The sequence below is a fragment of the Rhizopus microsporus genome, assembly GCF_002708625.1.
Source record: "Rhizopus microsporus ATCC 52813 unplaced genomic scaffold scaffold_20, whole genome shotgun sequence".
NCBI lineage: Eukaryota > Fungi > Mucoromycota > Mucoromycetes > Mucorales > Rhizopodaceae > Rhizopus > Rhizopus microsporus.
This window is the reverse complement of record NW_019671935.1, coordinates 49,326-73,390: the sequence shown is the minus strand read 5'-3', so window position 1 is coordinate 73,390 and position 24,065 is coordinate 49,326. Positions and strand designations below refer to the sequence as shown.

Genomic DNA, 24,065 nt, shown 5'->3' with positions numbered 1-24,065 from the left:
ATTCATGCACAGTCACACTAAAGATAGGCCAAGTTCGTTACTGTTATATTCGAATCCTTGCGAGAAATATTGTAGCCAAGCACATTTCCTCCAAAATAAAACAAGAATATTTGATATACAACAGGTGAAAATCGTTCCCCTACTACCTTTTTCACAGTCATCCCTTCAGTTGATGGTTAGTAATGAAACTAGATATCATCCATAACTTACCGTAAAGAGGTGTGGTCTGTAGAACGTCGATTGGCAGGTAATACTCGTTGTTGAATACGCAAGTTTGTCTGCCATCCTCAAGTTCAAGTTGTAAAATACGTGTCAAGGCAACCGTACCTTTCTGACTAGCAGTGACAAAGAGTTCTAGCTCAGGTATCCACTCTACCATGGTTATTCTATCTAAAAGATAAAGTAATCTATCTGCACGAACATCCACTTTACTGATAATATCTGACTCTTGGCGCACTTTTGTCATTTTTGGTAACGTGGTCCTCATGAGTACGATATCCTTGGCCGTACTCAGCATGAGATACTCGTCTAATTCATTTGGCTGGTTTGCCTTTCTTCTATTTGCATTATTGTCCAAGTTCTGAATGATCTTTGGTATACAATAGCCAGGACACATTTCTTCTTCCTCGTCATATATTTCTTCTTCCATACCTTCAGTGTGTGTTGCCTCCCAGGTTGTAGTTTCATCTTCATCAGTATCATCCCATCCCTCTTCAGTAGGACTAATCATGGACGACGAACTAGGCGATTGACTCTCGACAAACTCGCCATGTTCTAGCCGTGTTCTCAAGATACTTTGGAGAATTTGCCCATAAGAATTTTCGAGCTGACTATGAGGTCTGTACCCCATCGGTATCTCTTCTACACCCTGTACAGGCTCATTCCATGCATCACGTTCTTCGTCACCGCTCACAGTATTACTACTAATAGCGCTGGCACTAGATAATCTTTCCCTTTGCTGTAATATATAGTCTGCCACCACGGACTCCTCTTGTCTTATCAATGAATTATCCCATAGATCATCATTGATCTCTTCCTCCAAAATTTCGTCTTCAATATCATCTGCATTCAAATCTAAAATTCTTCCAATGTCCATAGTTGGATAAATTGGAGCGTTGGCTGAATGGCATAGATTTAGGTTAGCTAGTGAGGTTGATCTTCCTTGATCTAGTCTTTGCATAAACCGTTTGTTTATCTTGGTGTCTGTGCACGTTATATACTTAAAATGACCAGGCTTGATAAACTTTGTGGACCAACACCTGTTGTTGATAATGCGTTTTTTTTTTAGCTTAGTTTCTTGAAGTTGATGAATGACTTTACTTACCAAGTATCTTGCTCTTGATTACGTATAGCTGGTCTCCTGTGATAGGTGACGATTTGCTTTGATCTAATATCCCATACTTTGGTGGTTGCATCAATGGAAGCACTTGCGAGGTATTCTCCTGTCTCGTTAAAATCGATACACGGTATGTTATGTTCATGTCCCTCGAGAATCACCTCCTTCGCGTCATTTAACACATTAAGTGCCTTCCTAGGCGTATAGCTAGGATCATTTTTTGTCATTTCAGCCAAGTTATATATCTTTATCTTCCAATTGTTTGCTGATACAGCCAGTAACCCTTGTTCTCCATGAATCGCAATCCCCCACGTCTTGTGTTCATTCCTAAGGTACGTGTTTGAAACAGAAATAGAGATGGTTCGATACACACATACCTCAATATAATAGGAGGCTTATCAAGGTTCTCGGTTTCCCAAACACATACTTCCCCCCATTCAGAGACGGAGACAAGGATCTCCCTTCCTAGCATGTTTCCAACTTTGATTGCATTTATAATATGAGGCTAATCACAAAATTGGGGTTAATCTAAAGCATGTACAAAAAGAAAAAGTTTTCTGTGTCTCTCTCTCTCTTACTGATTCAGGTCCACCACCTGTATTCAATGCTTGTGGACTCGCTAGTGTTCTTACAGGATCCTTAAAAGGAGAACTCATAGCGTCAAGGGTATATACATGGATACGGTAATTGACAGCTATTCGAATTCCTCTTTGAGTTTTCTCATTTCTCAACTTTTTATGTGTTTTTTTACCTATAAAAAAGGTGCAAGATAAAACTTGACTTACGGCACACAGATTCATGCGCTAGTTGACCTTATTAGCGAAACAAGGTAAAGAAATGATCAATATTACCCATAGCACAGCTCCAGACAGATTAACCGAGTTTTGGGTTTGAATAGAAGAGATCTACTCTAAATGATTGATAAAAAACATTATTAAAGTAATTGTCGTCATTTACATCCAATAAACTGTAATCTCTTGAGATTCTGTGAAAAGGTTTATCCAAATGAGTTCGCTGGTTTGGCATAAATTTGACAATAAAACAAAAGAATTCTCTTTTTTTTTTATATCCTTATTTTTGACTCGCGAATTGTAGCGCAGCAGTGTTTGACGCTTGCATAAAAAAAGTTGACTGACCCACACAGCTTTGATTTTCTCTCTTTTATTGGTTGCAGTAAACTAATCGATTTTTATGGAAACAACAACTAGCTTATAGTCAACGTTAATCATTTACATCCTGAAAGGTGATAACTTTAATAAGTAGGTCGAGCTACTCTTGAACGTGATAATATAATAGTTCAATAAATCAATAACGCGTGTAACCGCCATTTGCTCTATTATAGCTTCTATTCTTCCTGGCATGCTATCAATATACCTTCTACAAGTATCGGCATCAAGCTTATCCCATTCGATATTAACTCGTTCCCATAGTTCTGACACGTTCTTTGCCCGTGTCTCGTACAGTGACAAGTTCAACTTGATCTGATGCCAAACATGCTCTATTGGATTTAGATCTGGATGTTGGGACGGCTAACCGTCTAGATACCTTACAGAGCTGTTGTTTAATCAAGCAATTGCGTGGACTTTGACTTGTGTTCAGGGTCACTGTCATGCTGAAGATATACAAAAGATTTGTTTATTCCGAAATATGCCAATGTTTCCATGTATGTAGTGTCCAGAATATGCTGATAAGTTCCGGGACTCATATTACCATCGCATATTTGACATGCATATCCTGGTTCTGTTAACTTTCTATAGACCTTCTGGGCTGTCTTTAGCTGGCCTCTGATTACAAACAATTTGCTATGCCGCTTGCCTGCACCTGAAACAATGCTATGTTGTCCTGTCGACACTGGAGGTTGAAGAGAAAATCGCTTACGATATCTCTTAACTGTGGCAATATGAATTCCAAGGCCCTCTACAATATCGTTCGGCTCTCTGCGATGCAACAGTGCTGCTTTAATGTCGCTTTTCATGTCCTCAGGTAAAGCTCTAGGCATGATAGTTGAACTTATAATTTGCAAGAAATACAAACAGCACTTTTAAACGGAAACATATGGCATTATTTATAGTAAAACAAGATATGCCAACGTTCCACAAAATAGTTGTAAACAAAGCTGCATTAGCATTCCAGTCAAAAATGAAAATTTTGATTATAAAAGTGCCACAAAAGCTCAATTTTACAGTACTCATACTGTTTTATTAAAAATAAATTTCAGAAAGAGGATAAAGTTATGACGTGTATGAAAAAATGATTAGTGCATATTAAAAAAAATATTTACGCAAAGGTTAAAAATAAAATGCGTGCAAAGGAAACGACATACAAATGAGAGTAATAAGGTCCAAGGAGAGAATATAAAGAATTATACAGTTAGTTATGTAAGAAAATTATTATATATAATAACTTACCCTGAAGGCATATAGATGTGTCCTAGCGATAACTAGGACGGAGAATCATCGTCTAAGCGTATTCTAGTTCTTGGTTGCTCCTGATCGTTCACTCTTCTTCGACGTTTTGTAGGAGCAACAGCAACCCGGCGAAACCTATGAGGAACCATGCCATTACGTCGAAGCCCACGAAGGATGTGTATGTAGTTGAGGCAAGCAGCAACATCCCTGTTCCATAAGCGATATCTATCTGGTGCTGCCATGGCGGGTCTACAGTATAGATTGGTGCATCTACAAGCAATATTCAATCAGCATAAAGTCACCCAGGTGGCTCATGTATTATTATCTTAAAATATCATGGCAGACAGCCGTAGAATATCGCTCTCGTTGATACAGTCGTGGATTTGGAACACGACGGAACGTGTGGAGGCTTTCGTTGTGGCATGCTGGACAGTACCTACTGGTCTTGTACTAGTCTATAAAAAAACCTTGGAACCCATGTTTCTTGAGGAGTCTTCGGAAACTAAAGCCACGGATAGGTTCATGGCAACTAGCATGGGGGCGGACCAGTTTTCCATCACAAGCACAGCGTCTTCTCGAAACTTAGCGCGTAAGTCTTGAATAAGTTTTTGATCGGCACGTTGTTTGTTGAAACACACTAAAAGACGGACCTTGCTAAAGAGGGAGTATCCATTATCATGGTTTGTGATGGTATGTTCATAGAACCGACTAAGAACGGCAGACTGCTCAGATCTGACTTGAAAGAAGCGGCTAAAGCCCTCCATGGATACGGTGCTGCTTGACTGGTGTCTGCGGTAATCTCAGGCTACACTTTATTAATCCTGAAGCAGAGATCGCACCTAAAATCGTTGTTGTTTGTGCTCGGATTTTGGGCACTGTGACCACAGCAGGCAATCCTTTTTTTGACCAGGCCATACTACGCTTTAAATTAATATGAAATGCAGACTTATCGAGAAAGACGCAATTAGTTCTAAAGTTCATGTCCGTACGCACCCACTTACGAACCCAGTCAAAACGCTCCTGAATTTTTTCTTCACTGCTCCTATCTACAGGCTGAAATTGGGCTTTTTTGAGTGACAAGTTACATTCAGTTCTTACAAAATTGTAGACAGTGCTTTTAGAAACCTTGAGATCCTGAAACTTTTGAAGTAGTCACTCTATTGCTTGCTCCAAGACGGCTGAAGAATTCTCATATATGCGCTCCAAGATCACTTACTTGTGTTTTTCTTGAAGTATACGCGAGCGACCGGTTTTCTTATGCTTTATAAAAATACTATCATGATCCGTTTTGTACATTTGAGCCCATTTCTGAGCTGTACGAACATGAATACCTAATTATTTTGCAGCAGCTGAAGCACTCATAACTTTCTCAAACGTCAGTTTAAAGAATCCAACTTTGTCTTGATCCGTATAGAGTGTGTACACTCGCTTACTCGACGCCTCCTTCATGCAAGCATCTGCGTCATCTTTTGCATCTTCATCTGCCACAGAGCCTACATCGAAATTATTCTCCTGAGGCTGATTATGCAAATACTGAGTGTGTGAACTAACTGTTTCTAAAGCATATCGCTCTTCATCAATGATGTAGTCCATAGTCTTAGGTCTACCGTATGCATCAACTGCATTACCGTGCCCGTCTTCATAGAAAATTTGAAAGCACACGTTGTAATACTCGGTTTTTAATGAGAAAGAGAGTAAAAAAAAAAAAAAGAACTGACAGTGCTTTCATGCTTAATATACCCATATTTTGTACGGCAAAGCTCCTACATATACGAAATCAACCAATGGTTAACGTGACATTAGGATTTAACAAGCGCAAAATTTACTCTTGGTATCAGTGTCTAAACTTTTTGGAAATACTGCATAACAAACGCGTTTCTCCCATTGATCCGCCAATCTAGAAGTCACTTCCAATGGCATAAACTCTCTAGGTCCCCCATTTGGAAAATATGCTCACCAAACCCAGAATCCCTTGATCGCCGCTCATTACGATTGATGCAAAGGAAGTTCCGCCAAGATAACCTCAATCACAAGCACGCAACGCACGCCTCTGTTCTTATACATTGTCGTCCGACTATCTCCTTAGACCTCATCCTTTGGCTACCAATGACCAGGTCTGAGAGAAGTCGATGTATATGTTGGCGTCTTGGTTGGCTTCTCAGTGGTCACGACAAAACCTGTCCTCAGCACCCCCAACCAATCCTTCACCAAAGCCCACACCATTCATTGTCTCCAGATGCACCGCCGACTTATGATACCCGAAACAGTTTCCGATCCATTATCCTTCCTTTTGAACATGCTACCTATGAAGAAACCACGCTCCTTTCAAACCGCTTTCTCATGGAACATCCGTTGGCCAGCTATCTGCATTCTTCTTTTTGAACTTGATTACCTCCATCACCAAAAGTGTCCGCCTTCTCCGCTCCCTCACCTCGGGTAAAAGCTCCTCGATTGGCTTCTTCCTTCCCCTCACTAGTTTATTTTACGCTTGCCCCAACATCGTTTCTTCAATAACTTTTTTACCCTTGATCCCATAAGGTTTTTTAGTTACCAATTTTTTATTCTCTTTTGACCTGCCTCTGGCGAAGAAGATATATTATTATTATCGTACGCCCACTTGAGACTTTAATTGTAAATAAAAGACTATTTAACCGTATAGCAGTACATGCGTTGTAGTAGTTCAGGATGAAGAGGAGAGCACTTTCTATCAATGAGTGAATTGGTAGAAGAAAGTTTAATTAATGAAGAGCAATAAGCGCTTTGTTGTGTTTCGATAGACTCTAGTAAAATTAAGATATATACATATACACATATTACTATATAGACATATCCTTTTGAAGCAAAGCAGTTGGTATTTTTGGCTCAAATGCTACATATTGTTTAGCATAGTCGATGTATATATCACATTGTTGCTGCTTACCGGATTCATCAACAATAGTGTCATTTTCTAGGCACGCTTCAATCCATTCAGAAGTTACAAACCGAGGCAGCCGTTCCCTAACATTTCTGAATAAATATTACAGTAATAATCAATGATCGAATGTCTTACCTTCGAAAAGTCCTGGTCAATTCTTCAAGTCTACAAAGGTCTTGATTATTGAATACAACATGTGTGACGTCCTCAGTTGGTATTTCTCGAATTAAACCTCCTTCAGATTTGAATCGGATGGATAATAGCTCCAACTTGTCCCAAGATTTTTTCTTTTTAATCCAATCTGCTGTTAATGAGCTGTCTAGCCTTGTCAATGTCATTTTTGCATCTTGATCAAAATATACGATCACCTTGAGGAATAACATGCCAGGAATATGACTGTCAAAATACCTTTCAGCATGCTCAGAGACTAGTTTGCGATAGTACTCTTCATTTCTATTATCTAGAGTCATCTTTTTTAAGACCTTTTTGCATAAAATATATAAGTACATTAACTGGCAATCAATATATAGCAATACCTCTGCTAATCTTTCTTCACTCACAAGCTTGGTGTAAGAGTCTCCCCAGTCATCAATATACTCCATCACTTCTTGTCTAGTCACGTCTGTTATATGAATTGTGTATCTAGTACAAATAATGAGCATACAGTCTTTGCCTTAATCCCTGATCTCTTACCTGGGCTCAATGTCTAATAAATCCTTCTCTTTAACACAATCAAGAAAATATTGGAATGATAAAATATTATACTTTCCAGAGTTGATTAAACTCAGGACATGATAATCTATTTCGATTACTCTGTTGGCTCTCTTCTTTTGTTATGCTTCACTTACTTGCGTTTCCTGCAATGACAATATCTGAAGCATCTGCGTTTTGTACGCATTCAGCGCCATTTTCAATAGCCAATTTTTCAAGCTCTTGTTTAGGATACTCTCCGTTTCCGGATGCAATAACTAATATAAGCATGAGATTCATCTACTTTAAATGCGATAAAATAATACATTACATATCTTCAATGCCTCAAATATGGCTGTCTTTTTGGATATCTTGGATGAGTCAAGTCCTCTTTGGGTATCTACAAGTGCAAGTGACTATATTTTTGCATTAATTACTATTAAAATACTAGTAGCAGAAACTTTTACTCTTGATATCTTTTTTTTCTTTGTCAGCTGTTTCTGAGAGCTTTGGCTAGTGAAATATCGAGTTTAGACTTTCCTCTCATATTTCCCTTCTTTTTACCTTTCTTTTGTCTTTCGTTTTGTCCCGGCCAGTCCTTCATGCTTTGCTTTTTGTATATCTTTGCATTTGTGTCAGTAGGTGTAGACTAAGTATAAACAATACATTACCTGTAACCGTCGTAATGTCTTGCCAATTCTTATCCTCTCTTACTCTGACAAATCGAGGAAATCTTAATGCACATTGCATACCCCATTGACTGGATTTTACAATTGAATTTGCTTTCGTTTCTATAATTAAGTTTCTGGTATGTAATATATTTTAGTTACTGATCATTTAGCAAGATACAAGAGCATACTGTTTATAACCAATAACGATATCTGGCTTTTCAGATGAGTTGTTTGGATGTACAAGCCATTTGGGTTGATTTTTAGGATTATATCTCGTTTGTGAAGATATTAAGGAACTGCTATCGTTAGACACCAGAACGTAATATTTCCAATCAATGCCTTACTTTAAATGAGTGAAATCTTCATTTGTAAATCCAATCCCAACCATTGAAAAGGATATAAATCTATAATACATATTATTTGTTACAATTCATAAAGAGACCTTTAAAAAGTGCATACCTTGGCTCTTCAGTCTCAGGAATAGTATCATCTCTTACAGCACAAAAGAATTGAGCCAATTTATTACTTCTTTTTCCTGTACCATATTTGGCACCTGTTTCAGAAGGGCATAAATCGTTATCATTATGTAAAGCATACATGCAGCATCTACTTACCAACAACAAGCAAATTACAATTCTCAATAAGTGCATCCATGTAATCTGGCTTCAACTTGAGCCAAGCATTTGTCTTTTTCATGTCATATCTTGCAAACGGCATTTTAACCATTAATCCTTCCATGCTGAAACCTTCAGGTTAGACTGATAGTCAAATACAAACAGATTAAATAGTTTTTACCGCATGTCGATGGCTGCATTCAGTTCATTCATCAACTCCTCCTTTGTATGTAGCTTTTTTCTAGGTATTAATTTCAGATAACTGCCTTGAGAAGTGATAAGTGAATTAAGAAGATAGATGCGTTCCTCTAGCGGATATTGCATCATCAGTTTATCATCAAACCAGAGAATATCAAAGACAATGACTGAGCACAAAAAAAAAAGATCAGTAATGCCGTATAAAGATATGAATAGTAGTTGTTTTTACAGCAAGGTTGCGAATCATCAGAATCCCATGGATCATCTATAAGATATATCAGTATATGTGATTTTATGCTCTGGAGATATTTACTTTGAGTTGATGTTCTTACTGTCCCAAAGGGCAGTATGATGCCCGTTTTGGGATCATGTGCTACCATTTCACCATCAAGTATGACTCTATGATGTACTGTTCATTTTGGTTCTTTTTATAATGATATAATCCTACCGCTTTGAAGGTAAACCTTTATATATTTTGCTAGATAATCTGCCATAGTCTTTTGAGCTATGACCAAAACGCTCAGTAAAATCATTTTGATTTCTTGTAAACCACATGAATTTGTCTGCTTCAGGATCATAATGCATTTGCATACGATCACCATCAATCTTTTCTTCTACGTAACAGTAGGGAGTTTCTTTAATATTGCGCTTAATGAATAGTTGTTGATTATCATTCAAGAACTTTTTTAATTCCTCATCCGAGTTCTTCACTCCACGTTGTGGTTTTAAAGGATAAAAGATCGAGATATGCTACATGGGACAATAAGATAAAAGTTGGCGTACATTTCTTTCTTACTTACTTCATCATTGAACTTTGCAGTATTAGTTGTTAATTCATTACATATATAACGTAGGCTTTGTCCACTGTCATAGGCAGCCTTTGCGTCTTTATGAAATGAACCAAGAATAGAATTCTCTGTCATTCCAATTTTCAAATCTAAAGAAAGTATTAATACACTACAACCTGTATCAGTAACGTACCTTTGACAATAATACGAAGCAACCAGCGGATCTGCGATGGAGTATATGCTTTTATCATTCGTTTCAAAATTTGTACATGATTATTCATACTACACAAACCAGCTAAGTAGAGGGAATGGTGTCACAAGGGAACATCATTACCTGTTGCTATTGGCCAATTCATCCAAAATTTCATGCGTCTCCTTTATTGTCTTTGTACTGAAGGAGACATTTGACCTGTCTTTTATTTTTTCATGAGCAACGTTTGGAAGATCACCACAGACAGCCTACAACAGAGATCTTGATGTTATGTTTATCGAAATTGTCTTGAAACTTACGCTAATCTTGGATGGCAATCTCCAATTCTTCAAATGTTGTCCATGATCTGAAGAAGGATTCAGTCCTAATGCTTTTACTAATCTCACTGCAAGGGCATCCTCTTTTAGATCATATTCTCTTATATCCAACTATTGAACGGTGTGAATACTCGTTCCCTTTTTGTTTATTCTCCATTTCTTTACCTTGGGAAGAAATAGTCTCATGGCATCATAAAAGTCAAGGCCATAATTAGATCTCCATTTGTTTACGTATTTGTTAAAGATCTCCTTTTTCTGGGTTGTTCCTTTTGTTTCACTTAGAGCATCAAGTACTTTACATATTTCCTCAAACGGTGGAGAGTTCTCCATGGTGTTATTATTTTGAAAGAAAGACAAAAATAATGAAAATTGTGTGGACGATTGATAAATGAAAAACTGTTGATCTATCACAATAATTGACAGCATCACACACACACACGAAGACAATGATAAAGACAAAACTTCAAGCAAAACCTCTTTTCTGTATATTCCTCTCTATTTTAGAAAAAGAGTCGTTTTAATAAAACAAACAAGCTTAATAGAAGGTAGTAGGTCTCTTGGCAATGAAGAGAGCACGGTGCTTCTTGTCGGCCTTGACAACACGGTGAGGCAAGGGGAAAGAGAGCTTGGGAGTCAAGAGTTGCTTGATGTATTGGCGACGGACATCAGCATCCTTGATTTCAGCAACACGAATGATTTGAACAGATCTGAAACGAGCACGGTGACGAGCAGCCATATCTTGGTCTATTATTTAAACACACATTAATAAAAGCTAATTCATCATATTATCCAACTTACAGCAAGTTTCAACAGCTTCGACACGGCTCATGGCACGGTATTCCTTGTACATGTTGTGAGTACCGGAACGAGAGTCATAACGAATCCAGATACCAAAGTTCTTGATTTGTTCAGGACGCTTTTCGTGGATCTAAAGTGATGATGAGTATACGTTGTTGTTTGTTGTATGTTGGTTATTTTACTTCGTTGACAGCAACAATCTCACCAGCGGCCTTCTTAACCTTGCGGAGCTTCTTCAAGAAGTACCAGAAGCGAGACTTGGCAACAACAACGTTGGGAGCGAAAATACGCATACGGAAAAGCTTAGGAGAGGGTTCTTGCTCTGAAGGGAGCTTGCGACCAACTACCTATAGTATTGTTTGTTTGTTTGTGAGCGATGAATTGAATGTAAGATCTCTCGATTGCATACCTGATATTCGTGGAACTAATTAATTTCAAAGAAAAACAACTGTTAGCATTCTATTGTAAACATTCATCTAAAGAAAGGGAGCATTTCTATTGTAATCCACGTTAAAGCTGTCTGTAAAAGAACGTAGGGTGACATTTAACAAAAGTGACTAAAATAGCCTATGTTTTGATGGATGAATGGATGGATGGATATGTGATCCATACATCATCCAAGGATTAAAATAGATTGCTCCCCCTTTCATTACTTACTCTAGCCATCGTTTTGCCTTGTAATAAGAAAAAGAGGGAGATTCATAATGTCCTTGTTTAGACACTTCTTCCACACCCCCTCCCTCCATCCGTATGTTTCCATTTTTGGTATTGATTTCCTTCAAATTCCGGACCGGAAATTGACTTAAAATTTTACGTTTCCAAAAAAAAAAAAAGTATATACTCTTGTATTAATAGACGATGAATAGATCTAAAGGTCATGGAGGTGGATCCTACAACAAGTTGACCCGATCTATTGAAAATAAAGTTCTCAACTGTCTTGACTTGTATAAGGCAGAAGGACATAAGGAATTTGCAGCCTATGTTATATATGATTACTGCTTGAAGGTAGATTCATCCTTGAGGAGAATAAAGAAACGTCAACTCGAAATGGTTATCGAAAAAGTACTTGAGGACATGAGCAGTTCTGAACTAAGATGTGATGAACAGTAACTATAGAAGCATTATTAATAGGTTGTATCACTTAAATATATAGTAGAACAGAGACAATAGAGGATGAGGACGCTACAGCAGAGTATGCGCTGGTGAGTAAAACTAAAGAGGATGCATTGGAGAGCACAGCTTGGTTAACCGAATATTTACCTCCGGGATTATTAAATAATTCTATTCAAAAGCCTGCACAAGAAGATAATGCGATGAATAAGTCAGTTACAAACCTTTGGAATATACATAAAAGCACGCCATCTACAACACCGGTAGTATCACAAGCGTCATCAAATCAAACATTAGCTACTGCATCTCCTATATCAGCTATAGAACAACCATCAGAGGATCAAGCAGCCACTACAGTCGAACCAAATGCAACCTCACCAGAAAACAACGTCGATTCTACAGCAAAGTCAAAGAAACGATCAAAGGCTGCGAAGGACGGCTCGTCAAAACGTCATAAACGTAAATAGAGTGTATAATAGCTTAAGAAATAGAAAGCATAACCTGTATTGCATAGCTTCCTCTGAGACTAGGGATGCTCCTTTCATACCTACAGCCAAATTATCAGACTTGGGTGGTATTGATCACTGCATAGAGGAAATTATGGAGTTAATTGCTATGCCTTTGGCACATCCCGAAGTATATATTCATACAGGTGTCCAGCCTCCCAGGGGTGTCTTGCTGCATGGCCCACCAGGCTGCGGTAAGACAAAGTTGGCTCATGCTATTGCTGGCGTAAGTTGAATCAATGTTCACCAGCTTAAAATAACATGTTGCTTTTAGGAACTAGGGATGCCTTTCTTTAACATATCAGCCCCATCTATTGTATCTGGTATGTCTGGAGAGTCTGAGAAGAAAATTCGTGAAGTTTTTGAGGAGGCTAGAGTAAGTAATTAAAGCAGCCAATGTGAGTGATATGGGCTAATCTTTATATCTATCAGGACAACGCACCTTGCTTGTTATTTATAGACGAAATTGATGCTATTACGCCAAAGAGAGAAACAGCACAAAGAGAAATGGAAAGAAGAATTGTAGCACAGTTACTGACTTGCATGGATGGTATGCGATTACAAAACAATGCTACAGGATGTTAACTTTTTATGGTAGACCTATCTTGGGAAAAGCTGAATAACAAGCCTGTTATGATCATTGGCGCAACCAATAGGCCCGACTCTTTAGATCCAGCTTTACGACGTGCTGGCAGATTTGATAGAGAAATCAGTATGGGTGTACCAGACGAAAAGAGTCGAAAAAAGTAGGTTTTTCTTCTTTTTTTTTTTTTTAAAAAAAAAGCAACAACATAGGTTTAATCGTCACGAATAGGATTCTTCAAGTATTATCATCCAAACTACGCCTTTCTGGTGAATTTGACTTTGATGAACTTGCAAAAGCGACACCGGGTTATGTTGGTGCTGATCTTCAGGCACTTATAACAGCAGCAGGTGTCATTGCTGTGAAACGCATATTTAAGCATTTACGCTCTGTGGGCATACTCAACTCGGATAAAAAAGAAATAGATGATAAACCAAGCGTGGAAAATATGACAACAGACAATGATAACCAAGAGGGCGGTAACCAGGGTGAAGATGGTGCTTCAATGGACATTGACGACACGGTCGTTCAGGAGCAACCTATACCAACTACGACCGTAGAAGAATTTGAATCTCAAACACCATTAGAACAGATAAGAAATATATCAGAGTTTATCAAAACACACAAGGAGCCCTTAACTGAAGCCCAACTCGAATCTCTCGCAATCACTCAAGACGATTTTAAACACGCACTCAAAAAGGTTCAACCTTCATCGAAGCGTGAAGGTTTTGCAACCGTTCCGGATGTATCGTGGGATGATATTGGTGCTCTGCAGTTTGTACGTGATGAATTGCGTATGGCCGTTGTTGAACCTATCAATCATCCTGAATTCTTTGAACGTGTAGGCATTACTAGTCCTGCTGGTGTCTTACTTTGGGGTCCACCTGGTTGTGGTAAAACTTTATTGGCTAAAGCTGTTGCTAATGAAAGTAATACCAACTTCATTTCGGTCAAAGGACCTGAACTCTTGAACAAGTATGTTGGTGAAAGTGAACGCGGTGTCCGTCAAGTATTTGCTCGTGCTCGTGCTTCTGCTCCTTGTGTTATCTTTTTTGATGAATTGGATGCTCTTTGTTCTCGACGTGATGATCAACAAACTGACGCCTCAGCACGAGTGGTAAATACTCTGCTTACAGAGTTAGATGGTGTTGAAAATCGCAGTCAAGTGTATGTGATCGCTGCTACAAACAGGCCTGATATGATTGACCCTGCCATGCTTCGTCCTGGTCGTCTTGACAAGCTTTTATATGTAGAACTCCCTACGCCCCAAGAGAGACATGATATTCTTAAAAAACTTAGTATCCGGACACCGCTCCATCCTGAAGTTTCGTTGCATAATATTGCTAATGATCCTCGCTGTGAAGGGTTCTCTGGTGCAGATCTTGCCTCTCTTGTTAAAGAAAGTGCCGTTGCTTCCTTACGGTCTAGATTTTACTCTTCTGGATCCATGAGAATGGATGCAGTGTTTTCTTCTGCTGAAGAAATTTTTGTTACCAAGGAAGATTTTGATGTGGCATTCACCAAAGTATCGCCCTCTGTATTACCTCAGGATCGAGCTCACTATGAGCGTTTAAGAAAGAAATATGGATAATTTGAATAAACTTGCAGTCTTGAACTTGTCGGACTTTTATTCGTTACGCGTTTTCGCGTTGATTGCGCGACGTCCCTTTTTTTTCCTTCTTTTTATTCCTTTAAACCATGGGGAAGTTGATTCGCATTGAAGTAGAAAACTTCAAATCATATAAAGGAAACCAAGTCATTGGTCCCTTTCACCAATTTACTAGCGTCATTGGGCCTAACGGTTCTGGTAATTGAAAACCTTTTCTACATTTGAAATAAAGCTTACAGCTGTTCATTAGGTAAATCCAACTTGATGGACGCCATTTCCTTTGTTCTTGGCGTTCATTCCAGTCATTTACGTTCTCAAAATCTAAAAGATATGATTTATCGCTCTGAGGCTATGAGCCATAGCGAGACTTCCAGCAGTGGACGCTCACCCCGACATGCTTCCGTTACCGCTGTCTATCAAAACAATCAAGGTCGCGAGATTCGATTCAAGCGCAGCATCAACAGTAACGGCAACTCAGAATACCGTATTAACGATAGAGTTGTTCAATACTCCAACTACAACGCAGCACTTGAAAAAGAAAACATTTTGGTAAAAGCAAAGAACTTTTTGGTATTTCAAGGAGACGTTGAATCTGTTGCAAGCCAAAATCCAAAAGATTTAACAAGGCTTATTGAACAAATTAGTGGGTAAAGTACTTTTGCATTGTTTTTTTCTATTTGTCCTTTAATACTTTATAGTTCCTGGGAATACAAGGATGAGTATGACGAGGCAAAGGCAGATATGGAAAAGGCCATTGAGAATAGTGCACACGCATTCAACAAGAAACGTAGCCTTGCTTTAGAAATCAAGCAGTACGAAGCGCAGAAGAGGGAAGTTGAAAAGTTTGAAGAAAAAGTAAAAGACCGAAGAGAGTGTGTCTTACAGTACTTGCTGTGGAAGCTTTATCACATTGAAATGAAGACAAATAGCTTGGCCGAAGAAAAAGACAAAAAGTACTTTAAGAGCAGTGAGGCCAAGGGTCAACAGGTATGATTATTTTACCGATAAAGGATGTGGTTTGTAACTATAACGCTTCTAGGATTCCTTGGAATATCAATTCAAAACTGCAAGAGAACAAAGGGCATTGCTCCATCGTGAAAAAACAAGACTTGAAGTTCAAATCCGTAGAATACAGAAAGAATTAGAAGATCAATTGCCTACTTCTATCAAATCCAGAGAGAAACTAGTTAATTTTGAGAAAAAACTAAAGCAGACCGAGTTAAACATTGAACGTGTCAAAAGGGATGGACAACAGCAAGAGTCTGTTGTTCATTCTCTAGAAAAGGACATGGAGTTACTAGTAGCTACAGAAAGAGAATATAACAGTAAATTGAATTTGTGCTTATGAAAATGCTTGGTATTGACTGTAATATAGGTTCGGTTGCTACTACTTCATCAGGTGATATCCCACAGCTAACGTTACAACAAGCCAAGGATTATGAAAGAAGAAAGGAGGAAGTAAACAACAACACTGCTGAAGAACAGCAACAATTGCTACAGTACCAGCGTCAACGTAGAACTCAACAACAGCGTGCAAACGAGTTGCGCATGAAGCTGGAGAGTTTACAAGAGTCGGAAGCTGAAATATTGAGCAAAATTCATGATGCAGAAGCAGAAGTCGCAGAAATCACAGCTGAGGGCGAGAAGAAAACTTCATTATTAGAATCACGTCAAGCCGAATTATCTCAACTTGTAGATGAGCGTGAGACCATTCATCGTCGTGAAGTTGAATTGAATGATAAGCTTCAAAAGACGCTTACAAAGCTCCTTGATGCCAATCTCACGTTACAAGACACAGAGAACGATTCCAAGTTTAACAACAGCATTGCCACCATGAAACAAATCTATCCAAGTAAGATAACAAAAGGGACAAGATGGTATTTATGTACTAAACCTTTTCCTTATAGATGTTCATGGAAAGCTATCTGATTTATGTAGGCCTACGCAGCGTAAGTATGATACCGCAATTGCTACTGTGTTTGGAAGAAATATGGATGCTATTGTTGTTGAAGATGAAGCAACTGCTATCGAATGCATTCGACATATGAAAGAACAGCATATTCCCACTGCCACTTTCTTACCTCTTCATTCATTGTCAGTCCCATCCATTAACCAGAACCTTAGCAGTCTTGTGAAAGGAGTGAGATTGGCATTTGACCTTGTCAAATTTGATTCTCAATATGAACAGGTGGTCCGATATGCTTGTGGAAACACTGTAGTCTGTGATAACTTGAGTATCGCAAAGCGAGTCTGTTTTGACATGAATGAGTCTGTTAGAGGTAAAGGCGAACCCCGCACAATACATTAATGACATGTCTAATTCGAAATATATAGCGGTTACTCTTGATGGCACTGTCATTCACCCTAGCGGTTTGATGACTGGTGGTTCTGCTCCTACACAACCTGTAACTAAATGGCACGAGAGCGAAGTCGAAGGTTAATTAGAAACGACTTTCCGAATTATTCAATGGGCTAATAGAGTATTTAGAATTAATGAAACAAAGAGACGAATATCTAGCTGAACTCAATAACATCAGCATGAACAAACGCATGGGCAGTTTGGAAGACTCAGTAAGAAACGATTGCGCGAGATTACAAGCACAAGTTGATTCACTGAAAGACGATTTGGTATTTGAAATAGCTTACATGTTGAAGTGATACTTATCATCGTTTTTAGTTGGCGACCAATCGAAAGATCGAAGGATTGAACGGCACACTCCAAGATATTCGTAACAAGATAAATGAAGCAAAGCAACCTCTTGGAGAAGCAGAAATATATATGCAGCAACTTGATCAAAAGATTGCAAGTGTTCGTGAACGCATTGCTGAAGTAGAAGATCAAGTGTTTGAAGACTTTTGTGCACTCATTAATGTGGCTAATATTCGAGAGTATGAAGCTATGCTTCAGAACGGTTCGGATGAAGTCTCTGAGCGTCGTGCACAGTTTGCGTCACAAAAACAACGTCTTGAAACACAACTTGACTTTGAAAAGGAACAGCTTAATGAGCTTGTCAAACGTCTTCAAAGCTTGGAAGCCAGTTATAATTCGGATACAACTGCCAAGAGCCAAATAGAAGCTGAATTGAATGGTATGAGTGGAAGAAAGGAGAGCTTGACAGAGAGATTGGAGATATGTAAACAAGAACTGGAAAGAAAGGCCAGGGAAGAAGAGGATAAGCAAAAAGAGATAAATGATATTAGCAATTTATTGGAAGTCAAGGGTCGAGATGTTAAGCAAATTCTGAAAGAAGTGGGCACTATTGAAACGGAGATCTCTAAATATTATGCAGAACGAGTGGCAATTTTCAGAAAATGTAAACTTGAAGGAATCAATCTACCCATGCTTCAAGGTTCTATGGATGATATTGTTGTAGAAGGTGAACAAATTTCACAGGCAGAAGGAATGGCTACTGATGATAGCAGCGTGTCTTCCTCTATGGACGTTGACGAACCTCCTTCACAAACCTCCATTTTAACATCCGACTGGACTATTGAAATTGACTATGCACGCTTAGGTCAACTTCAGCGTGATGACAGTAGCCAGGCTGTGGATAAAGATTTCCAAGACGAGATTAAGCGATTAACGGACGAGATTGAACAAATGGCGCCTAACCTTAAGGCAGTAGACCGACTTGAAAGTGTTGAAGAAAGCCTCAAGGTCGCAGAGGATGAATTCAGCGTGGCAAGAAATACAGCCAAAGCTGCTAAAGAGCGATTTAATATGATCAAGCAAAAGAGGTAACTAGACGTCCCTTCAATTATACAGCAGTGAATAACTCTCTATTAGGTTCTCTTTATTTTACGATGCCTTTAGTCATATTTCTGAACATATTGACAGAGTCTACAAGGACCTCACAAAGAGTGAAACCTTCCCCTTGGGTGGTACTGCCTATTTGAGCTTAGAGGATACTGAAGAGCCTTATTTGGAAGGCATCAAATACCATGCTATGCCACCTATGAAAAGATTCCGTGATATGGAGCAACTATCTGGAGGTGAAAAGAGTGTGGCCGCGCTAGCATTATTATTTGCTGTACACAGGTATATAAACACTTATGACTTTATTAAAAAAAAATTAAACACATCTTCTATGTAGCTATAAGCCATCACCCTTCTTCGTCTTGGATGAAGTGGATGCGGCTCTTGATAATGCAAATGTATCCACAGTTGCATCTTATATACGTGAACATGCAACAGACGAGTTCCAATTTATCGTCATTTCATTGAAACAGTTACTTTATGAAAAGGCTCAAAGCTTAGTTGGTATCTATCGAGATCAAGGCTTTAACTCGAGCAAGACAATGACATTGATGTTGGATCAATATCAAAGTTAATGAATAATAATAAAAAAATACCTATTTTGACATAAACTTTTATATATCAAACAATTACTTTGACAACCACTGCTAAGGAATGACTTTAATATCTCGAAGACTTTACCATTTATGGTATAAGCTTGATTTGGTATAAAGTGTTGCATTAAACTCTTGAAAATCCCCTATTGGTCATTGATATTTCCCGAAAACAAATATAATGAGAAGGGGTATGTCTTTTTTATTTGTTTATTTAAAAAAATATGAATAAGACGAACGGATTCGAATACATTATTCCTGATAAACAGACTGCCAACTTGGGTGTTCAATTAAAAGAAAAAGATCATTTACAAATCGTCGAAATTCCTATTCCAACCCCAGAGAAAGGCGAAGTGCAAGTTCAAGTAAAGTGTACGGGTATTTGTGGATCGGATGTTCACCTTTGGAAACACGGCGAGATTGGTATCTTCCCTGTGACCCAACCTCAGCTTTTGGGTCATGAAAGCGCCGGTATTGTGACAGCAGTAGGTGAAAATGTCACATCGTTAAAGGTTGGAGATAGAGTTGCTATTGAAGCGTAAGTTAACTTTATTCTATTGAATAACCAAATAACTTCCCTTGTTTACTTTAGTGGTATTCCATGCAGTTTGTGTGACCAATGTATGAATGGAAGATATCATCTTTGTCCTGACGTCGTATTTAAATCAACGCCTCCATATGATGGTTTATTAGCAAAATACATCACACATCCTGCTCGTTGGCTGCATAAAATCCCAGATAACCTTAGCTATGAAGAAGGTGCCTTACTTGAACCATTATCTGTTGCGATTGCTGCTATTGACAGAGTTCGAGCCAAGTTTGGAAAATCATTACTGATCACAGGCTGTGGGCCTATTGGTTTACTTGTTCTTGCGGTTGCAGCTGCTACTGGTATTTATCCAATTGGCATCACGGATGTACAAGAGAATCGTCTAGAGTATGCAAAAAGCATGGGAGCCACATTCACATACAAGGTTACACCTGGTAAATCTGAAACAGAGACTGTCAAGGAGATTCGAGAACTCTTTGGTGGAGAAGGTGCAGAGTGTACGGTTGAATGCACAGGAATCGAGTCATCTTTTAGAACTGCTATCATGGCAACGCGAGATGCTGGTACTTGTTGCCTTGTGGGCGTTGGAAAGAATGATCAAAGCATTCCTGTAAATAATTTTGCCATGAGAGAAGTTGATATTCGTGGTTTATTCAGGTAATATGTCAATTTACATAATCCAACATCGATATGCTTACAAGTCATAGATATCATCATACTTATCCTCGTGCAATTAACTTGATTGCCAGTGGTACAGTCGATATCAAGCATCTCGTCACTCACAAGTTTGAATTCAAAGATGCCCTCAAGGCTTTTGAAACAGCCAGTAATTATTCCACTGGTGCCATCAAGGTCCAGATTACAAATTAAACACGAAGTATAAATGATTTATTTACAAACTACTACTCGTCTTTTCTTCATCTGCCAATACAATTTCTTTTTCTATTGAAGAAAATATATCAATACCAGATTCTAATGAATCAATCAATACGTTCAAACGAGGACCATCTAATCCAGGTTCCTGTCTGATTTGATCCAAGTCTGTACTAAATGCTTGAGTTATTTTAGTCATAAATAAATCTCTGAATCGCTCAGAGCTTGTCTTGTCCTTTTGAGGCATATCATCATCATTATTATTATCTTTTTCTTCTTCTTCTTCTGTATTTTGATCTTCAATTTCATCCATAAAAGTGTCCACTATAGAATCATCATCTTCATCTACTTGTTTCAAGACGTGTTCTAATTCTTTAGGATCCATTTCTTCATCCAAATTATCAAATAGACTCTCTTCATTTTCTATATTATTTCATGTTTATACAACTCCAATGCAATGTAGTTGTTCTTTACCTTTATCAATCTAAACATATTGCGTCAGTTTAAGAAATGGAAAGTGCGTTTTTTTTTTTTACTTTGTCTTGTCTTTTTGGAGCTTTAACTGGCCCTCTTTCTATATTTGCTGATGCTGCTCTCTTTTTTGATTTTACCATAATGAAGAAAAATGTAGGAACTTATATTACCAGAAATAATTTGTTCTTACGAACAAATATATGACAAGTCACATTGAACAGTCACAAGGCCAATGGTTTTGGCATGCTCATGTGTCCATTTCAGCAATGGGATGTCAACTTCATAAGGGCAATGCCTTGTAGGAGAAGTTGGGATAAAAAAAATACTTGTAGTATTGTTGGGATTTTAATAACGCATCACACAGCTTTGTTCCTGATCACTCAATCTAAACTTCAGAGTCTACGCTGGCTTAATATTTTCATCCTTCTTTTCTCTTGTTTGATAACATGTCCCATAGGCAACCTTGTCTTGAATAATCACTGTTACTCTTTACTCTAGACTATTATATACATATGTATATATATATAGCTTCCAACTAGGAGTATTCGCTATTCCATTGTAACATTTATCGTCTAAGCCTCAACGATACAATAAATTGTAAGAAAGATATAATTAATGTGCCCATAATGCATATTGTAAATGTCTACACATTCTCTTTAAGTTGAATTATAAGAATGTATGCCCTGGCTGATTCATATCTGTATTCTTTTGTTTCTTTCATTGGTAAGGGAGCATAATTAGGGCAGAGTTGGGTCAGAAGTTGTGACGGGTTATCTTTTCATTTCCTTTAAGCTTTTTTGAATCTGGTTTGTTCTCCTTTTATTATTGTTATTATTGTCAAAATGTCAATCTACGAAAGTAAGACGTCGAGTCGTAAAGGCAATAATTCCAAAAAGGGTCAAGCACATCAAAACACGACAGCATGGAAAGCCAACAAGAATTCCAAAAAGACTCGACAGATCGCAGCATTGCCAGTATATGGTCTCTGTCAGCGCTGCACTGATGTTATTCTGTGGCGTAAGAAGTATAAGAAATATAAGCCTTTGACTACACCCAAGCGATGGTAAGTTGTCTCTCTTTTTTTCTCTTTATTTGATAAACTGATATAATATTTTAGTACTGGTTGCCAAGAAAAAGCTATTAAAGAAGCATACCATGTCTTGTGTGATAACTGTGCTCGTAATAGAGGTGTCTGTGCAAAGTGCTTAGAATCAAAGGAGATTATTATAACAAAAGAAGAAGCATTACTGGGTCCAAAATCAGAAGACGAAGAAGGAGAGGAAAGTGATGAAGAAGAAGACTCATAGAATGTATCTTATATATTTATTATCATATTTGCAAATTGCATCAGTAAATTGTACAAAGCATCATTACTTGACCTTAGTCACCTATATTTTCATTGTCTCTTTGTTATAATTTAATGACACATTCCCTTCATTTTCTCATAAAACCAAGATTTATTTCATTAGAAAACATGACTACATAAGCAACTTGAAGGGATAACCCCCATTTTTGATTTTGAACAGAGCCAATAATATACTAAAGATAAATACAAAGCATCCGATCCATAAAAAGACTGCAAATCTTTGTCGACTCTTTTCTTCAAAATGAGGTACCATCTTGATTAATGCAAGCACAGATAATCCAAGTGACCCATCTACAGCTATAATTAATCCCTCTTGTCTTATTATTATATAGGCCATTACTTACATATACTGGCAACTATTTGTGATTCAATACCAAGTTGGGATGAAAAACTAACAAAAAAGTTAAATAGCCTGCAATCATATCCACACATTTATGATTTTACCCCTGAGCGATGTAATTGATTTGTCCACTTTGAGTTGGAATGACATAAGCTGGTGCACGAATACGGTTCCACATATAGCCAGATGTCATTATCAATACGGTCAAGATGGAGACAACAGTCCAAGTTGTCTTGTGGTAGACGATAAATCCAAAATTACGATATATCAACTTGAGAATGGCTGCTGCTCCAATCGCAAGGAATAACTGACCACCAAATTTGACATAGTTGAACGGCCTCTTCACTTTTACTTTGAATCCAGTTTGTTGGCTCAAAAAATCAGCAAAGGTCTCTGCAGCAAAACCACTAGTATATTATCAATACATCATTCCTATTATTAAAGGGGTCGTCTACTTACTTTCTGGTAAGATCATACTTGATAAACTCTTTTGATTCTCCAGCCTTTTGAGGTGGAAAGTAAAAGACATTGGGTGCAGATACAAGTTGAAGCTATGATAAAGCAAAAAAAAGAGTGAGCTTAATTATATACGATGATATAGGACATACCTTTTGGTAGATAGCTTGTCCATCAGCAAAGTCAAGGTGTCCAAAAAAGAGATCCTTATCATGCTTGCTACTTTGGATGCTTTTGGCGACAAGGCTGAACTCGGGGTCAAATTCACTATAATAAATTAATAAGCATGACGCGCGTCTTATCCTGCTATATGTTGAAGCATTTTACCGGCATGGATGACAGTTGAATTGAGGGCTAAGGGCAGTCAATAACACGACCATGCCATAATTACGCTTTCCTTCAGTGAAGCGATCATAGGTATTAGAATTTAGCTTGATAATGCCTTCTTGGTTGATAAGAGATGTAAGTTTATCCTTTTTGGGGTCTGCCTGTGCTAAAGTCAAGCTGATATAAATAGCGAGTGCGCAAAAGAGCGAAATGACTCGCTTCATGATGAATAAGGTGCAAACAAAAAAGAAGAAAGCACTATTACTGAGTTTTGAATAAATTAATTTATGAAGAAACAATTCGTAGATGAATATTACTTGATGAAGAAGTAACCAGAGAGAAAGGAAAAGAAATGCAAAAATATAGCTTATGATTATGCTCAGTATAGTGTAAAGAGCGCTGCCACACTAAAGATAGTATGGGCTGACGATGAGTTGGAAGAAATAGAAGACACAACTTCGTCAACTTGATAGATGAAGAGGAAAGGCTTTCAACTAGTTCAAATAAAGTACAAAAGCTACTCTCACGCTCAAATTTCTGGTTTCATTCATAGTTTTGCAGGAAGAAGATTACCTT

The 24,065-nt window shown here is 38.0% G+C and overlaps 12 protein-coding genes across 12 annotated transcripts; 4 read left to right on the top strand and 8 right to left on the bottom strand.

The window, feature by feature from the left end:
* Positions 1-17: 17 nt before the first annotated feature.
* On the bottom strand, positions 18-2,191 carry RHIMIDRAFT_247329 (WD40 repeat-like protein; the record flags this gene model as incomplete). Its single annotated transcript, XM_023610404.1, has 7 exons — positions 18-163; positions 211-1,259; positions 1,325-1,663; positions 1,714-1,841; positions 1,915-2,087; positions 2,122-2,148; positions 2,188-2,191. 7 exons carry the CDS (start codon positions 2,189-2,191, stop codon positions 18-20), a joined length of 1,866 nt encoding a protein of 621 aa, XP_023462595.1.
* A 476-nt stretch (positions 2,192-2,667) lies between these two features.
* RHIMIDRAFT_183470 (uncharacterized protein) lies at positions 2,668-2,865 on the bottom strand (the record flags this gene model as incomplete). Its single annotated transcript, XM_023605823.1, has 1 exon — positions 2,668-2,865. A coding segment is annotated over one exon (198 nt), but the record flags the coding sequence as incomplete, so codon positions are not given.
* A 32-nt stretch (positions 2,866-2,897) lies between these two features.
* Positions 2,898-3,335, bottom strand: RHIMIDRAFT_247328 (uncharacterized protein; the record flags this gene model as incomplete). Its single annotated transcript, XM_023610403.1, has 1 exon — positions 2,898-3,335. One exon carries the CDS (start codon positions 3,333-3,335, stop codon positions 2,898-2,900), a length of 438 nt encoding a protein of 145 aa, XP_023462593.1.
* Positions 3,336-4,089: 754 nt separating this feature from the next.
* RHIMIDRAFT_267073 (uncharacterized protein) lies at positions 4,090-4,508 on the bottom strand (the record flags this gene model as incomplete). The annotated part of the gene is made up of 2 exons (XM_023611963.1): positions 4,090-4,194; positions 4,275-4,508. Coding segments are annotated over 2 exons (339 nt in total), but the record flags the coding sequence as incomplete, so codon positions are not given.
* Positions 4,509-6,226: 1,718 nt separating this feature from the next.
* On the bottom strand, positions 6,227-10,747 carry RHIMIDRAFT_315738 (ATP-dependent DNA ligase). Its single transcript, XM_023615021.1, has 23 exons — positions 10,313-10,747; positions 10,130-10,258; positions 9,954-10,078; positions 9,813-9,901; positions 9,632-9,768; positions 9,280-9,581; positions 9,145-9,230; positions 9,061-9,096; positions 8,815-8,998; positions 8,634-8,758; positions 8,479-8,572; positions 8,364-8,423; positions 8,208-8,315; positions 8,020-8,153; positions 7,913-7,970; positions 7,816-7,861; positions 7,680-7,764; positions 7,507-7,626; positions 7,352-7,457; positions 7,195-7,300; positions 6,794-7,140; positions 6,665-6,741; positions 6,227-6,613 (listed from the first exon to the last, which is right to left on the bottom strand). Exons 1-23 carry the CDS (start codon positions 10,571-10,573, stop codon positions 6,561-6,563), a joined length of 2,868 nt encoding a protein of 955 aa, XP_023462591.1. The 5' UTR covers positions 10,574-10,747; the 3' UTR covers positions 6,227-6,560.
* On the bottom strand, positions 10,683-11,292 carry RHIMIDRAFT_207327 (ribosomal protein L18ae; the record flags this gene model as incomplete). Its single annotated transcript, XM_023606984.1, has 3 exons — positions 10,683-10,891; positions 10,946-11,075; positions 11,128-11,292. Coding segments are annotated over 3 exons (504 nt in total), but the record flags the coding sequence as incomplete, so codon positions are not given.
* Positions 11,293-11,787: 495 nt separating this feature from the next.
* On the top strand, positions 11,788-14,845 carry RHIMIDRAFT_230364 (AAA-domain-containing protein). The gene is made up of 7 exons (XM_023607668.1): positions 11,788-12,051; positions 12,102-12,514; positions 12,570-12,787; positions 12,836-12,937; positions 12,994-13,111; positions 13,160-13,307; positions 13,376-14,845. Exons 1-7 carry the CDS (start codon positions 11,804-11,806, stop codon positions 14,733-14,735), a joined length of 2,607 nt encoding a protein of 868 aa, XP_023462589.1. The 5' UTR covers positions 11,788-11,803; the 3' UTR covers positions 14,736-14,845.
* Positions 14,846-15,017: 172 nt separating this feature from the next.
* On the top strand, positions 15,018-19,085 carry RHIMIDRAFT_247324 (RecF/RecN/SMC protein; the record flags this gene model as incomplete). The annotated part of the gene is made up of 10 exons (XM_023610402.1): positions 15,018-15,400; positions 15,452-15,740; positions 15,793-16,078; positions 16,129-16,605; positions 16,661-17,032; positions 17,088-17,189; positions 17,233-17,381; positions 17,431-18,491; positions 18,541-18,792; positions 18,848-19,085. The coding sequence occupies 10 exons, from the start codon at positions 15,018-15,020 to the stop codon at positions 19,083-19,085; spliced, it is 3,609 nt and encodes a 1,202-aa protein (XP_023462588.1).
* Positions 19,086-19,327: 242 nt separating this feature from the next.
* RHIMIDRAFT_286260 (GroES-like protein) lies at positions 19,328-20,523 on the top strand (the record flags this gene model as incomplete). The annotated part of the gene is made up of 3 exons (XM_023613366.1): positions 19,328-19,641; positions 19,696-20,310; positions 20,361-20,523. The coding sequence occupies 3 exons, from the start codon at positions 19,328-19,330 to the stop codon at positions 20,521-20,523; spliced, it is 1,092 nt and encodes a 363-aa protein (XP_023462587.1).
* Positions 20,524-20,545: 22 nt separating this feature from the next.
* RHIMIDRAFT_241098 (uncharacterized protein) lies at positions 20,546-21,140 on the bottom strand (the record flags this gene model as incomplete). The annotated part of the gene is made up of 3 exons (XM_023609509.1): positions 20,546-20,949; positions 21,001-21,010; positions 21,063-21,140. 3 exons carry the CDS (start codon positions 21,138-21,140, stop codon positions 20,546-20,548), a joined length of 492 nt encoding a protein of 163 aa, XP_023462586.1.
* A 659-nt stretch (positions 21,141-21,799) lies between these two features.
* On the top strand, positions 21,800-22,389 carry RHIMIDRAFT_267065 (uncharacterized protein). The gene is made up of 2 exons (XM_023611962.1): positions 21,800-22,063; positions 22,118-22,389. The coding sequence occupies exons 1-2, from the start codon at positions 21,843-21,845 to the stop codon at positions 22,305-22,307; spliced, it is 411 nt and encodes a 136-aa protein (XP_023462585.1). The 5' UTR covers positions 21,800-21,842; the 3' UTR covers positions 22,308-22,389.
* RHIMIDRAFT_315732 (uncharacterized protein) lies at positions 22,367-23,936 on the bottom strand. The gene is made up of 7 exons (XM_023615020.1): positions 23,807-23,936; positions 23,490-23,753; positions 23,315-23,429; positions 23,166-23,257; positions 22,811-23,113; positions 22,711-22,757; positions 22,367-22,657 (listed from the first exon to the last, which is right to left on the bottom strand). Exons 2-7 carry the CDS (start codon positions 23,711-23,713, stop codon positions 22,479-22,481), a joined length of 960 nt encoding a protein of 319 aa, XP_023462584.1. The 5' UTR covers positions 23,714-23,753; positions 23,807-23,936; the 3' UTR covers positions 22,367-22,478.
* Between the last annotated feature and the right edge of the window lie 129 nt (positions 23,937-24,065).

What these genes read in the sequence shown, in the direction of transcription:
- RHIMIDRAFT_315738 (XM_023615021.1), bottom strand. Translation starts at nt 10,573, where the DNA reads ATGCTGTCAATTATTGTGATAGATCAACAGTTTTTCATTTATCAATCG. An exon ending in CTGCAAAGTTCAATGATGAA is followed by an intron (nt 9,582 to 9,631) that starts GTAAGTAAGAAA and finishes TGTCCCATGTAG; the next exon opens with CATATCTCGATCTTTTATCC. An exon ending in AAACGAAAGACAAAAGAAAG is followed by an intron (nt 7,862 to 7,912) that starts GTAAAAAGAAGG and finishes ATATTTCACTAG; the next exon opens with CCAAAGCTCTCAGAAACAGC.
- RHIMIDRAFT_230364 (XM_023607668.1), top strand. Translation starts at nt 11,804, where the DNA reads ATGAATAGATCTAAAGGTCATGGAGGTGGATCCTACAACAAGTTGACC. An exon ending in TGGCTCATGCTATTGCTGGC is followed by an intron (nt 12,788 to 12,835) that starts GTAAGTTGAATC and finishes TGTTGCTTTTAG; the next exon opens with GAACTAGGGATGCCTTTCTT. An exon ending in GACGAAAAGAGTCGAAAAAA is followed by an intron (nt 13,308 to 13,375) that starts GTAGGTTTTTCT and finishes CGTCACGAATAG; the next exon opens with GATTCTTCAAGTATTATCAT.
- RHIMIDRAFT_267065 (XM_023611962.1), top strand. Translation starts at nt 21,843, where the DNA reads ATGTCAATCTACGAAAGTAAGACGTCGAGTCGTAAAGGCAATAATTCC. An exon ending in TTGACTACACCCAAGCGATG is followed by an intron (nt 22,064 to 22,117) that starts GTAAGTTGTCTC and finishes ATAATATTTTAG; the next exon opens with TACTGGTTGCCAAGAAAAAG.
- RHIMIDRAFT_315732 (XM_023615020.1), bottom strand. Translation starts at nt 23,713, where the DNA reads ATGAAGCGAGTCATTTCGCTCTTTTGCGCACTCGCTATTTATATCAGC. An exon ending in AAGTATGATCTTACCAGAAA is followed by an intron (nt 23,114 to 23,165) that starts GTAAGTAGACGA and finishes ATAATATACTAG; the next exon opens with TGGTTTTGCTGCAGAGACCT. An exon ending in ACAAATAGTTGCCAGTATAT is followed by an intron (nt 22,658 to 22,710) that starts GTAAGTAATGGC and finishes TTATAGCTGTAG; the next exon opens with ATGGGTCACTTGGATTATCT.